The sequence below is a fragment of the Salmo salar genome, chromosome ssa13 (assembly GCF_905237065.1).
Source record: "Salmo salar chromosome ssa13, Ssal_v3.1, whole genome shotgun sequence".
Classification (NCBI taxonomy): Eukaryota; Metazoa; Chordata; class Actinopteri; order Salmoniformes; family Salmonidae; genus Salmo; species Salmo salar.
In genome coordinates this window covers 60,595,986-60,609,770 of record NC_059454.1, presented here as the reverse complement: position 1 = coordinate 60,609,770, position 13,785 = coordinate 60,595,986, and the positions used below count along the sequence as shown (strand labels likewise).

Below are 13,785 nucleotides of genomic sequence, written 5' to 3'. Positions count from 1 at the left end.
GTTATTTTGGAGTGGCTCAGTCGCTTGACTGTCACTAGTAATTACACCTTCGTTTTCTCTAATGGAAGTTGACATTTTAAATGGTTAGGGTAGGTAAGGGTTTATTTTAGGGTTTAAGGTAGGGATGTCCCAAGGATCCCGGAACCAACTGAATCTCACTTTACGTTGTAGGAGCAACAAAGGATTGGTGGTTGTATTCGCTAAAATATGTTATAAGTATACATTTCGGAACCACGCGGAAGAGGGCACTTGTATATGACAAACGGGTACATGTAAGTGTTTTCAGAATTATTATTTTTACAATAATCGACGATGGTGGCTAGTTGTTGTTGCCAGCAAATTCCGCGTCCAAACTCAACTCCGCCTCGATATAATGGAGTTGAACGTTCCTCCGCTGCGGTGTGATTTATGAAAAAGCGTTCTGCCACGTCAACATTTGTAATTGGCTGATACAGAATTTGTTACAGGAAATAGACCTAATCGGTCTTGGCTAGAAGGCATACCGATTTTGTTAAAGTGGCGTCATAGTCCGGTCTGCTCCACTCGTAGCTTGAGTTGTCTCAGGAATTTTGTAATGACTCATTTACAACGATGGTGGTTAACACTGCTGGTCTTCAGTATTTTACTAGCCTACAAGCGTTTGAAGACCATCTAAACCATTATAAACAGAAGACAAGGACCACGTATTGTAAACAAAAAAGATACAGCGTCTGGACAGAAGGCTGAGTTCGAATTGAATCAAGAAGTGATATTAATCTAGGTCGTTGCCTAGTAAAATAGCTAGCTAACTCCGTTGACTAACGTTAGATATTGTAGCTAGCTAAGTAGACATACGTATGTGTTAATCGATTTTAGATTAGCTATAGAGATGAATTGCTATTCTAACTTGTCATTTGTTTAACACAGAGCTCGCATCATTAAAAAACTTGCATTGGGAACTCATATGTTCCCTATGATGGAACTCCCTTCCTGGTGGTCGGTAGGAGAACCTACTGTGCGTATGCCACCATGGCAAAGATAAACATGCGAGTGATAGTAAGAGGAAAACACAAATGGTAAGATAGCTAATGTTTTACAAAGAGGCACAGTAAAGGTGATTATGATTGACTGATGTTGTGAGGAGGTGATGTCAGTTAGGAAGGAAGACAGGTTGAGAAGGGTACGTGTTAGAAAGGGAAGAGAACCACAAGATGCAGGACTCCTTGTTCCCCAAATATCCAAGAAAACAGATGGATACAGGGCTTTCTCCTACAGAGTTCCTCTTTTATGTGAGAGAGTCAGACTTGGTTTCAGTCTTGTAAGTAACGTTACGTCACTAAGCCTTGGACAAATAATCCTTGTCTGAGCATGAACGGCCCATATGGACAGAAGTATATCTCCTGTGTCTGTCACGTAAGGCAACTTGATGTACAAGTAACCTGTTCCCCCTGGACAGGATGCTATTTCCCTAATTCCTTTATGCTGAGAGCCAAGCAGAGAAGCATCAGGTCCCATTGTGCTGGATTGATAAACCATACAACTGACTCTATTATGGGGGAGTCCCTGGCTTGTTGCACTCAGTGGTGGCATTGGACGGGGCCACATTGTCTCTTGATCCCCCTGTCCCAGTCTCTAGTGTTTATGCTGCAATAGTTTTTATTTGCTTAGGGTCCATGGTCAGCTTGTCTCATCTGGTGTACTGTGTCTTATCTGATATTCATAAGTATGCTCCCAGTAGCCCCCTTCTTTTGTCCTTCTCTACATCTAATAACTCCTGGACATGCCTGACCCTACGCCTATCTGGACATGCCTGGCCCTACGCCTACCTGGACATGCCTGACCCTACGCCTACCTGGACATGCCTGACCCTACGCCTACCTGGACATGCCTGGCCCTACGCCTACCTGGACATGCCTGGCCCTACGCCTACCTGGACATGCCTGACCCTACGCCTACCTGGACATGCCTGACCCTACGCCTACCTGGACATGCCTGGCCCTACGCCTACCTGGACATGCCTGGCCCTACGCCTACCTGGACATGCCTGACCCTACGCCTACCTGGACATGCCTGACCCTACGCCTACCTGGACATGCCTGGCCCCACGCCTACCTGGACATGCCTGGCCCTACGCCTACCTGGACATGCCTGACCCTACGCCTACCTGGACATGCCTGGCCCTACGCCTACCTGGACATGCCTGACCCTACGCCTACCTGGACATGCCTGACCCTACGCCTACCTGGACATGCCTGGCCCTACGCCTACCTGGACATGCCTGACCCTACGCCTACCTGGACATGCCTGACCCTACGCCTACCTGGACATGCCTGGCCCTACGCCTACCTGGACATGCCTGACCCTACGCCTACCTGGACATGCCTGACCCTACGCCTACCTGGACATGCCTGGCCCCACGCCTACCTGGACATGCCTGACCCTACGCCTACCTGGACATGCCTGGCCCCACGCCTACCTGGACATGCCTGGCCCCACGCCTACCTGGACATGCCTGACCCTACGCCTACCTGGACATGCCTGACCCTACGCCTACCTGGACATGCCTGGCCCTACGCCTACCTGGACATGCCTGACCCTACGCCTACCTGGACATGCCTGGCCCTACGCCTACCTGGACATGCCTGGCCCTACGCCTACCTGGACATGCCTGGCCCTACGCCTACCTGGACATGCCTGGCCCTACGCCTACCTGGACATGCCTGACCCTACGCCTACCTGGACATGCCTGGCCCCACGCCTACCTGGACATGCCTGACCCTACGCCTACCTGGACATGCCTGGCCCTACGCCTACCTGGACATGCCTGACCCTACGCCTACCTGGACATGCCTGACCCTACGCCTACCTGGACATGCCTGACCCTACGCCTACCTGGACATGCCTGGCCCCACGCCTACCTGGACATGCCTGACCCTACGCCTACCTGGACATGCCTGACCCCACGCCTACCTGGACATGCCTGGCCCTACGCCTACCTGGACATGCCTGGCCCCACGCCTACCTGGACATGCCTGACCCTACGCCTACCTGGACATGCCTGGCCCTACGCCTACCTGGACATGCCTGGCCCTACGCCTACCTGGACATGCCTGACCCTACGCCTACCTGGACATGCCTGGCCCTACGCCTACCTGGACATGCCTGGCCCTACGCCTACCTGGACATGCCTGACCCTACGCCTACCTGGACATGCCTGACCCTACGCCTACCTGGACATGCCTGGCCCTACGCCTACCTGGACATGCCTGGCCCTACGGCTACCTGGACGTGCTGCTGATCCTGGACTGTGGCCCTAGCTCCTCCCCTGGGTGTGTCTAGCCCTAGCTCCTCCCCCTCCACTGGGTCTGCCTACCCCTAATGAGATTGAGATGATTCCAGAATACAATCATAATGAAGATTGTTTTCTGTGATATCTACGGTACATTTAACACTTCCATTCTACAATATCTTTCTCAACATTGTCTTTTTGGTGTGGTTTGTCTCTCACAGAACATGAGGCTGAGGAGAAAAAAAGTCACAAAAACCCAGACACTGGGAACAAGGTAAAGTAAAAAAACTAAAACAAAGGAACGTCAGTGGGAGTTAACACACATACATCTAAATGTCATAACACATCTGAACATACAAAACAATGGCAAACACAGCAGATAAAACACATCTAGGACTACACTCTAACCAAGCAAACAAGGATTATGATGGTATCATCCATTATAATGCTTACGCCTATCCAAACATCTCCATAAGTGGATAGGGGTAGGTCTAACATATCCATCCATAGACACAATTTTTTACTTTTCAGGAGAAGAGATGTAAGGGAGGAGAGGAGACAGTAGGGAGGGGAGACTAGAGAGGAGACGGTAGGGAGGGGAGACTAGAGAGGAGACGGTAGGGAGGGGAGACTAGAGAGGGGAGAGGAGACGGTAGGGAGGGGAGAGGAGAGAGGAGTTAGATGCACTATTGTAAAGTGGTTGTTCCACTGGATATTATAGGTGAATGCACCAATTTGTAAGTCGCTCTGGATAAGAGCGTCTGCTAAATGACTAAAATGTAAAATGTAAAATGAGAGGGGAGAGGAGACGGTAGGGAGGGGAGACTAGAGAGGAGACGGTAGGGAGGGGAGACTAGAGAGGAGACGGTAGGGAGGGGAGACTAGAGAGGGGAGAGGAGACGGTAGGGAGGGGAGAGGAGAGAGGAGACGGTAGGGAGGGGAGAGGGGAGAGGAGACGGTAGGGAGGGGAGACTAGAGAGGAGATGGTAGGGAGGGGAGACTAGAGAGGGGAGAGGAGACGGTAGGGAGGGGAGAGGAGAGAGGGGAGAGGAGAGATGGGAGAGAAGACGGTAGGGAGGGGAGAGGGGAGAGGAGACGGTAGGGAGGGGAGACTAGAGAGGGGAGAGGAGACGGTAGGGAGGGGAGAGGAGACGGTAGGGAGGGGAGACTAGAGAGGGGAGAGGAGACGGTAGGGAGGGGAGACTAGAGAGGGGAGAGGAGACGGTAGGGAGGGGAGAGGAGAGAGGGGAGGGGAGAGGAGACGGTAGGGAGGGGAGAGGAGACGGTAGGGAGGGAGGGGAGACTAGAGAGGGGAGAGGAGACGGTAGGGAGGGGAGACTAGAGAGGGGAGAGGAGACGGTAGGGAGGGGAGAGGAGAGAGGGGAGGGGAGAGGAGACGGTAGGGAGGGGAGAGGAGACGGTAGGGAGGGGAGGGGAGACTAGAGAGGGGAGAGGAGACGGTAGGGAGGGGAGACTAGAGAGGGGAGAGGAGACGGTAGGGAGGAGAGAGGAGAGAGGGGAGAGGAGACGGTAGGGAGGGGAGACTAGAGAGGGGAGAGGAGACGGTAGGGAGGGGAGAGGGGAGAGGAGACGGTAGGGAGGAGAGAGGGGAGAGGAGACGGTAGGGAGGGGAGAGGAGAGAGGGGAGAGGAGACGGTAGGGAGGGGAGACTAGAGAGGGGAGAGGAGACGGTAGGGGAGGGGAGACGAGAAAGGGGAGAGGGTAGGGAGGGGAGACGAGAAAGGGGAGAGGGTAGGGAGGGGAGACTAGAGAGGAGACGGTAGGGAGGGGAGGGGAGATGGTAGAGAGGGAAGGATAGACATAGAAAGGGGAGAGGAGACGGTAGAGAGGGGAGAGGAGAGGGTAGGGAGGGAGGGGAGACTAGAGAGGGGAGGGGAGACGGTAGAGAGGGGAGGAAGGATAGACGGTAGAGAGGGAAGGATAGACTAGAAAGGGGAGAGGAGACGGTAGAGAGAGAAGGATAGACTAGAAAGGGGGAGAGGAGACGGTAGAGAGGGAAGGATAGACTAGAAAGGGGAGAGGAGACGGTAGAGAGAGAAGGATAGACTAGAAAGGGAAGGATAGACTAGAAAGGGGAGAGGAGACGGTAGAGAGAGAAGGATAGACTAGAAAGGGGAGAGGAGATGGTAGAGGGGGAAGGATATACTAGAAAGGGGAGAGGAGACGGTAGAGAGGGGAGAGGAGAGGGTAGGGAGGGAGGGGAGACTAGAGAGAGAAGGATAGACTAGAAAGGGGAGAGGGTAGGGAGGGGAGACTAGAGAGGAGACGGTAGGGAGGGGAGACGGTAGGGAGGGGAGACTAGAGAGGAGACGGTAGGGAGGGGAGAGGAGACGGTAGGGAGGGGAGAGGAGACGGTAGGGAGGGGAGAGGGGAGAGGAGACGGTAGGGAGGGGAGACTAGAGAGGGGAGAGGAGACGGTAGGGAGGGGAGACTAGAGAGGGGAGAGGAGACGGTAGGGAGGGGAGAGGAGAGAGGGGAGAGGAGACGGTAGGGAGGAGAGAGGGGGGAGGAGAGGGGAGAGGGGAGAGGAGACGGTAGGGAGGGGAGAGGGGAGAGGAGACGGTAGGGAGGGGAGACTAGAGAGGGGAGGGGAGACGGTAGAGAGGGAAGGATAGACATAGAAAGGGGAGAGGAGACGGTAGAGAAAGAAGGATAGACTAGAGAGGGGAGAGGAGATGGTAGAGAGGGAAGGATAGACTAGAAAGGGGAGAGGAGACGGTAGAGAGGGAAGGATAGACTAGAAAGGGGAGAGGAGATGGTAGAGAGGGAAGGATAGACTAGAGAGGGAAGGATAGACTAGAAAGGGGAGAGGAGACGGTAGAGGGAAGGATAGACTAGAAAGGGGAGAGGAGATGGTAGAGAGGGAAGGATAGACTAGAAAGGGGAGAGGAGATGGTAGAGAGGGAAGGATAGACTAGAAAGGGGAGAGGAGATGGTAGAGAGGGAAGGATAGACTAGAAAGGGGAGAGGAGACGGTAGAGGGGGAAGGATATACTAGAGAGGGAAGGATAGACTAGAAAGGGGAGAGGAGACGGTAGAGGGGGAAGGATATACTAGAGAGGGAAGGATAGACTAGAAAGGGGAGAGGAGACGGTAGAGGGGGGAAGGATATACTAGAGAGGGAAGGATAGACTAGAAAGGGGAGAGGAGACGGTAGAGGGGGAAGGATATACTAGAGAGGGAAGGATAGACTAGAAAGGGGAGAGGAGACGGTAGAGGGGGAAGGATATACTAGAGAGGGAAGGATAGACTAGAAAGGGGAGAGGAGACGGTAGAGAGGGAAGGATAGACTAGAAAGGGGAGAGGAGACGGTAGAGAGGGAAGGATAGACTAGAAAGGGGAGAGGAGACGGTAGAGAGGGAAGGATAGACTAGAAAGGGGAGAGGAGACGGTAGAGAGAGAAGGATAGACTAGAAAGGGGAGAGGAGACGGTAGAGAGAGAAGGATAGACTAGAAAGGGGAGAGGAGACGGTAGAGAGGGAAGGATAGACTAGAAAGGGGAGAGGAGACGGTAGAGAGGGAAGGATAGACTAGAAAGGGGAGAGGAGACGGTAGAGAGGGAAGGATAGACTAGAAAGGGGAGAGGAGACGGTAGAGAGAGAAGGATAGACTAGAAAGGGGAGAGGAGACGGTAGAGAGAGAAGGATAGACTAGAAAGGGGAGAGGAGACGGTAGAGAGAGAAGGATAGACTAGAAAGGGGAGAGGAGACGGTAGAGAGGGAAGGATAGACTAGAAAGGGGAGAGGAGACGGTAGAGAGGGAAGGATAGACTAGAAAGGGGAGAGGAGACGGTAGAGAGGGAAGGATAGACTAGAAAGGGGAGAGGAGACGGTAGAGAGGGAAGGATAGACTAGAAAGGGGAGAGGAGACGGTAGAGAGGGAAGGATAGACTAGAAAGGGGAGAGGAGACGGTAGAGAGGGAAGGATGGACTAGAAAGGGGAGAGGAGACGGTAGAGAGGGAAGGATAGACTAGAAAGGGGAGAGGAGACGGTAGAGAGAGAAGGATAGACTAGAAAGGGGAGAGGAGATGGTAGAGAGAGAAGGATAGACTAGAAAGGGGAGAGGAGACGGTAGAGAGAGAAGGATAGACTAGAAAGGGGAGAGGAGACGGTAGAGAGGGAAGGATAGACTAGAAAGGGAAGGATAGACTAGAAAGGGGAGAGGAGACGATAGAGAAAGAAGGATAGACTAGAAAGGGGAGAGGAGACGGTAGAGGGGGAAGGATAGACTAGAGAGAGAAGGATAGACTAGAAAGGGGAGAGGAGACGGTAGAGAGGGAAGGATAGACTAGAGAGAGAAGGATAGACTAGAAAGGGGAGAGGAGACGGTAGAGAGGGAAGGATAGACTAGAGAGAGAAGGATAGACTAGAAAGGGGAGAGGAGACGGTAGAGGGGGAAGGATAGACTAGAAAGGGGAGAGGAGACGGTAGAGAGGGAAGGATAGACTAGAAAGGGGGAGAGGAGACAGTAGAGAGGGAAGGATAGACTAGAAAGGGGAGAGGAGATGGTAGAGAGGGAAGGATAGACTAGAGAGAGAAGGATAGACTAGAAAGGGGAGAGGAGACGGTAGAGAGGGAAGGATAGACTAGAAAGGGGAGAGGAGACGGTAGAGAGGGAAGGATAGACTAGAAAGGGGAGAGGAGATGGTAGAGAGGGAAGGATAGACTAGAAAGGGGAGAGGAGACGGTAGAGGGAAGGATAGACTAGAGAGGGAAGGATAGACTAGAAAGGGGAGAGGAGACGGTAGAGAGGGAAGGATAGACTAGAAAGGGGAGAGGAGACGGTAGAGAGGGAAGGATAGACTAGAAAGGGGGAGAGGAGACGGTAGAGAGGGAAGGATAGACTAGAAAGGGGAGAGGAGACGGTAGAGAGGGAAGGATAGACTAGAAAGGGGAGAGGAGACGGTAGAGAGGGAAGGATAGACTAGAAAGGGGAGAGGAGACGGTAGAGAGGGAAGGATAGACTAGAAAGGGGAGAGGAGACGGTAGAGAGGGAAGGATGGACTAGAAAGGGGAGAGGAAACGGTAGAGAGGGAAGGATAGACTAGAAAGGGGAGAGGAGACGGTAGAGAGGGAAGGATAGACTAGAAAGGGGAGAGGAGACGGTAGAGAGGGAAGGATAGACTAGAAAGGGGAGAGGAGACGGTAGAGAGGGAAGGATAGACTAGAAAGGGGAGAGGAGACGGTAGAGAGGGAAGGATAGACTAGAAAGGGGAGAGGAGACGGTAGAGAGGGAAGGATAGACTAGAAAGGGGGAGAGGAGACGGTAGAGAGGGAAGGATAGACTAGAAAGGGGAGAGGAGACGGTAGAGAGGGAAGGATAGACTAGAAAGGGGAGAGGAGACGGTAGAGAGGGAAGGATAGACTAGAAAGGGGAGAGGAGACGGTAGAGAGGGAAGGATAGACTAGAGAGGGAAGGATAGACTAGAAAGGGGAGAGGAGACGATAGAGAAAGAAGGATAGACTAGAAAGGGGAGAGGAGACGGTAGAGGGGGAAGGATATACTAGAAAGGGGAGAGGAGACGGTAGAGAGGGAAGGATAGACTAGAGAGAGAAGGATAGACTAGAAAGGGGAGAGGAGACGGTAGAGAGGGAAGGATAGACTAGAAAGGGGAGAGGAGACGGTAGAGAGGGAAGGATAGACTAGAAAGGGGAGAGGAGATGGTAGAGAGGGAAGGATAGACTAGAGAGAGAAGGATAGACTAGAAAGGGGAGAGGAGACGGTAGAGAGGGAAGGATAGACTAGAAAGGGGAGAGGAGACGGTAGAGAGGGAAGGATAGACTAGAAAGGGGAGAGGAGATGGTAGAGAGGGAAGGATAGACTAGAAAGGGGAGAGGAGACGGTAGAGAGGGAAGGATAGACTAGAGAGGGAAGGATAGACTAGAAAGGGGAGAGGAGACGGTAGAGAGGGAAGGATAGACTAGAAAGGGGAGAGTAGACGGTAGAGAGGGAAGGATAGACTAGAAAGGGGGAGAGGAGACGGTAGAGAGGGAAGGATAGACTAGAAAGGGGAGAGGAGATGGTAGAGAGGGAAGGATAGACTAGAAAGGGGAGAGGAGACGGTAGAGAGGGAAGGATAGACTAGAAAGGGGAGAGGAGACGGTAGAGAGGGAAGGATAGACTAGAGAGGGAAGGATAGACTAGAAAGGGGAGAGGAGACGGTAGAGAAAGAAGGATAGACTAGAAAGGGGAGAGGAGACGGTAGAGAGGGAAGGATAGACTAGAAAGGGGAGAGGAGACGGTAGAGAGGGAAGGATAGACTAGAGAGAGAAGGATAGACTAGAAAGGGGAGAGGAGACGGCAGAGAGGGAAGGATAGACTAGAAAGGGGAGAGGAGACGGTAGAGAGGGAAGGATAGACTAGAAAGGGGAGAGGAGACGGTAGAGAGAGAAGGATAGACTAGAGAGGGAAGGATAGACTAGAAAGGGGAGAGGAGACGGTAGAGAGAGAAGGATAGACTAGAAAGGGGAGAGGAGACGGTAGAGGGGGAAGGATATACTAGAAAGGGGAGAGGAGACGGTAGAGAGGGAAGGATAGACTAGAAAGGGGGAGAGGAGACGGTAGAGAGGGAAGGATAGACTAGAAAGGGGAGAGGAGATGGTAGAGAGGGAAGGATAGACTAGAAAGGGGAGAGGAGACGGTAGAGAAAGAAGGATAGACTAGAAAGGGGAGAGGAGACGGTAGAGGGGGAAGGATATACTAGAAAGGGGAGAGGAGACGGTAGAGAGGGAAGGATAGACTAGAGAGAGAAGGATAGACTAGAAAGGGGAGAGGAGACGGTAGAGAGGGAAGGATAGACTAGAAAGGGGAGAGGAGACGGTAGAGAGGGAAGGATAGACTAGAGAGAGAAGGATAGACTAGAAAGGGGAGAGGAGACGGTAGAGGGGGAAGGATAGACTAGAAAGGGGAGAGGAGACGGTAGAGAGGGAAGGATAGACTAGAAAGGTGGAGAGGAGACAGTAGAGAGGGAAGGATAGACTAGAAAGGGGAGAGGAGATGGTAGAGAGGGAAGGATAGACTAGAGAGAGAAGGATAGACTAGAAAGGGGAGAGGAGACGGTAGAGAGGGAAGGATAGACTAGAAAGGGGAGAGGAGACGGTAGAGAGGGAAGGATAGACTAGAAAGGGGGGAGAGGAGACGGTAGAGAGGGAAGGATAGACTAGAAAGGGGAGAGGAGATGGTAGAGAGGGAAGGATAGACTAGAAAGGGGAGAGGAGACGGTAGAGAGGGAAGGATAGACTAGAAAGGGGAGAGGAGACGGTAGAGAGGGAAGGATAGACTAGAAAGGGGAGAGGAGACGGTAGAGAGGGAAGGATAGACTAGAAAGGGGAGAGGAGACGGTAGAGAGGGAAGGATAGACTAGAAAGGGGGAGAGGAGACGGTAGAGAGGGAAGGATAGACTAGAAAGGGGAGAGGAGATGGTAGAGAGGGAAGGATAGACTAGAAAGGGGAGAGGAGACGGTAGAGAGGGAAGGATAGACTAGAAAGGGGAGAGGAGACGGTAGAGAGGGAAGGATAGACTAGAGAGGGAAGGATAGACTAGAAAGGGGAGAGGAGACGGTAGAGAAAGAAGGATAGACTAGAGAGAGAAGGATAGACTAGAAAGGGGAGAGGAGACGGTAGAGGGGGAAGGATATACTAGAAAGGGGAGAGGAGACGGTAGAGAGAGAAGGATAGACTAGAGAGGGAAGGATAGACTAGAAAGGGGAGAGGAGATGGTAGAGAGGGAAGGATAGACTAGAAAGGGGAGAGGAGACGGTAGAGAAAGAAGGATAGACTAGAAAGGGGAGAGGAGATGGTAGAGAGGGAAGGATAGACTAGAAAGGGGAGAGGAGACGGTAGAGAGGGAAGGATAGACTAGAAAGGGGAGAGGAGACGGTAGAGAGGGAAGGATAGACTAGAAAGGGGAGAGGAGATGGTAGAGAGGGAAGGATAGACTAGAAAGGGGAGAGGAGACGGTAGAGAGGGAAGGATAGACTAGAAAGGGGAGAGGAGACGGTAGAGAAAGAAGGATAGACTAGAAAGGGGAGAGGAGACGGTAGAGAGGGAAGGATAGACTAGAAAGGGGAGAGGAGACGGTAGAGAGGGAAGGATAGACTAGAGAGAGAAGGATAGACTAGAAAGGGGAGAGGAGACGGCAGAGAGGGAAGGATAGACTAGAAAGGGGAGAGGAGACGGTAGAGAGGGAAGGATAGACTAGAAAGGGGAGAGGAGACGGTAGAGAGAGAAGGATAGACTAGAGAGGGAAGGATAGACTAGAAAGGGGAGAGGAGACGGTAGAGAGAGAAGGATAGACTAGAAAGGGGAGAGGAGACGGTAGAGGGGGAAGGATATACTAGAAAGGGGAGAGGAGACGGTAGAGAGGGAAGGATAGACTAGAAAGGGGGAGAGGAGACGGTAGAGAGGGAAGGATAGACTAGAAAGGGGAGAGGAGATGGTAGAGAGGGAAGGATAGACTAGAAAGGGGAGAGGAGACGGTAGAGAGGGAAGGATAGACTAGAAAGGGGAGAGGAGACGGTAGAGAGGGAAGGATAGACTAGAGAGGGAAGGATAGACTAGAAAGGGGAGAGGAGACGATAGAGAAAGAAGGATAGACTAGAAAGGGGAGAGGAGACGGTAGAGGGGGAAGGATATACTAGAAAGGGGAGAGGAGACGGTAGAGAGGGAAGGATAGACTAGAGAGAGAAGGATAGACTAGAAAGGGGAGAGGAGACGGTAGAGAGGGAAGGATAGACTAGAAAGGGGAGAGGAGACGGTAGAGAGGGAAGGATAGACTAGAAAGGGGAGAGGAGATGGTAGAGAGGGAAGGATAGACTAGAGAGAGAAGGATAGACTAGAAAGGGGAGAGGAGACGGTAGAGAGGGAAGGATAGACTAGAAAGGGGAGAGGAGACGGTAGAGAGGGAAGGATAGACTAGAAAGGGGGAGAGGAGATGGTAGAGAGGGAAGGATAGACTAGAAAGGGGAGAGGAGACGGTAGAGAGGGAAGGATAGACTAGAGAGGGAAGGATAGACTAGAAAGGGGAGAGGAGACGGTAGAGAGGGAAGGATAGACTAGAAAGGGGAGAGGAGACGGTAGAGAGGGAAGGATAGACTAGAAAGGGGGAGAGGAGACGGTAGAGAGGGAAGGATAGACTAGAAAGGGGAGAGGAGATGGTAGAGAGGGAAGGATAGACTAGAAAGGGGAGAGGAGACGGTAGAGAGGGAAGGATAGACTAGAAAGGGGAGAGGAGACGGTAGAGAGGGAAGGATAGACTAGAGAGGGAAGGATAGACTAGAAAGGGGAGAGGAGACGGTAGAGAAAGAAGGATAGACTAGAAAGGGGAGAGGAGACGGTAGAGAGGGAAGGATAGACTAGAAAGGGGAGAGGAGACGGTAGAGAGGGAAGGATAGACTAGAGAGAGAAGGATAGACTAGAAAGGGGAGAGGAGACGGCAGAGAGGGAAGGATAGACTAGAAAGGGGAGAGGAGACGGTAGAGAGGGAAGGATAGACTAGAAAGGGGAGAGGAGACGGTAGAGAGAGAAGGATAGACTAGAGAGGGAAGGATAGACTAGAAAGGGGAGAGGAGACGGTAGAGAGAGAAGGATAGACTAGAAAGGGGAGAGGAGACGGTAGAGGGGGAAGGATATACTAGAAAGGGGAGAGGAGACGGTAGAGAGGGAAGGATAGACTAGAAAGGGGGAGAGGAGACGGTAGAGAGGGAAGGATAGACTAGAAAGGGGAGAGGAGATGGTAGAGAGGGAAGGATAGACTAGAAAGGGGAGAGGAGACGGTAGAGAAAGAAGGATAGACTAGAAAGGGGAGAGGAGACGGTAGAGGGGGAAGGATATACTAGAAAGGGGAGAGGAGACGGTAGAGAGGGAAGGATAGACTAGAGAGAGAAGGATAGACTAGAAAGGGGAGAGGAGACGGTAGAGAGGGAAGGATAGACTAGAAAGGGGAGAGGAGACGGTAGAGAGGGAAGGATAGACTAGAGAGAGAAGGATAGACTAGAAAGGGGAGAGGAGACGGTAGAGGGGGAAGGATAGACTAGAAAGGGGAGAGGAGACGGTAGAGAGGGAAGGATAGACTAGAAAGGTGGAGAGGAGACAGTAGAGAGGGAAGGATAGACTAGAAAGGGGAGAGGAGATGGTAGAGAGGGAAGGATAGACTAGAGAGAGAAGGATAGACTAGAAAGGGGAGAGGAGACGGTAGAGAGGGAAGGATAGACTAGAAAGGGGAGAGGAGACGGTAGAGAGGGAAGGATAGACTAGAAAGGGGAGAGGAGACGGTAGAGAGGGAAGGATAGACTAGAAAGGGGAGAGGAGATGGTAGAGAGGGAAGGATAGACTAGAAAGGGGAGAGGAGACGGTAGAGAGGGAAGGATAGACTAGAAAGGGGAGAGGAGACGGTAGAGAGGGAAGGATAGACTAGAAAGGGGAGAGGAGACGGTAGAGAGGGAAGGATAGACTAGAAAGGGGAGAGGAGACGGTAGAGAGGGAAGGATAGACTAGA

At 52.3% G+C, this 13,785-nt stretch overlaps 1 protein-coding gene across 1 annotated transcript in view; it reads left to right on the top strand.

Moving 5' to 3' along the window:
• Window positions 1-300: 300 nt before the first annotated feature.
• The window catches only part of LOC106567532 (uncharacterized), a 35,172-nt gene continuing 21,687 nt past the window's right edge, over window positions 301-13,785 (top strand). The window contains exon 1 of the mRNA XM_045693417.1: window positions 301-3,542. Within this exon, the coding sequence (XP_045549373.1) occupies window positions 1,942-2,703 (762 nt within the window). The 5' untranslated portion in view covers window positions 301-1,941 and the 3' untranslated portion in view covers window positions 2,704-3,542. The remainder of the gene's footprint in view (window positions 3,543-13,785) is intronic.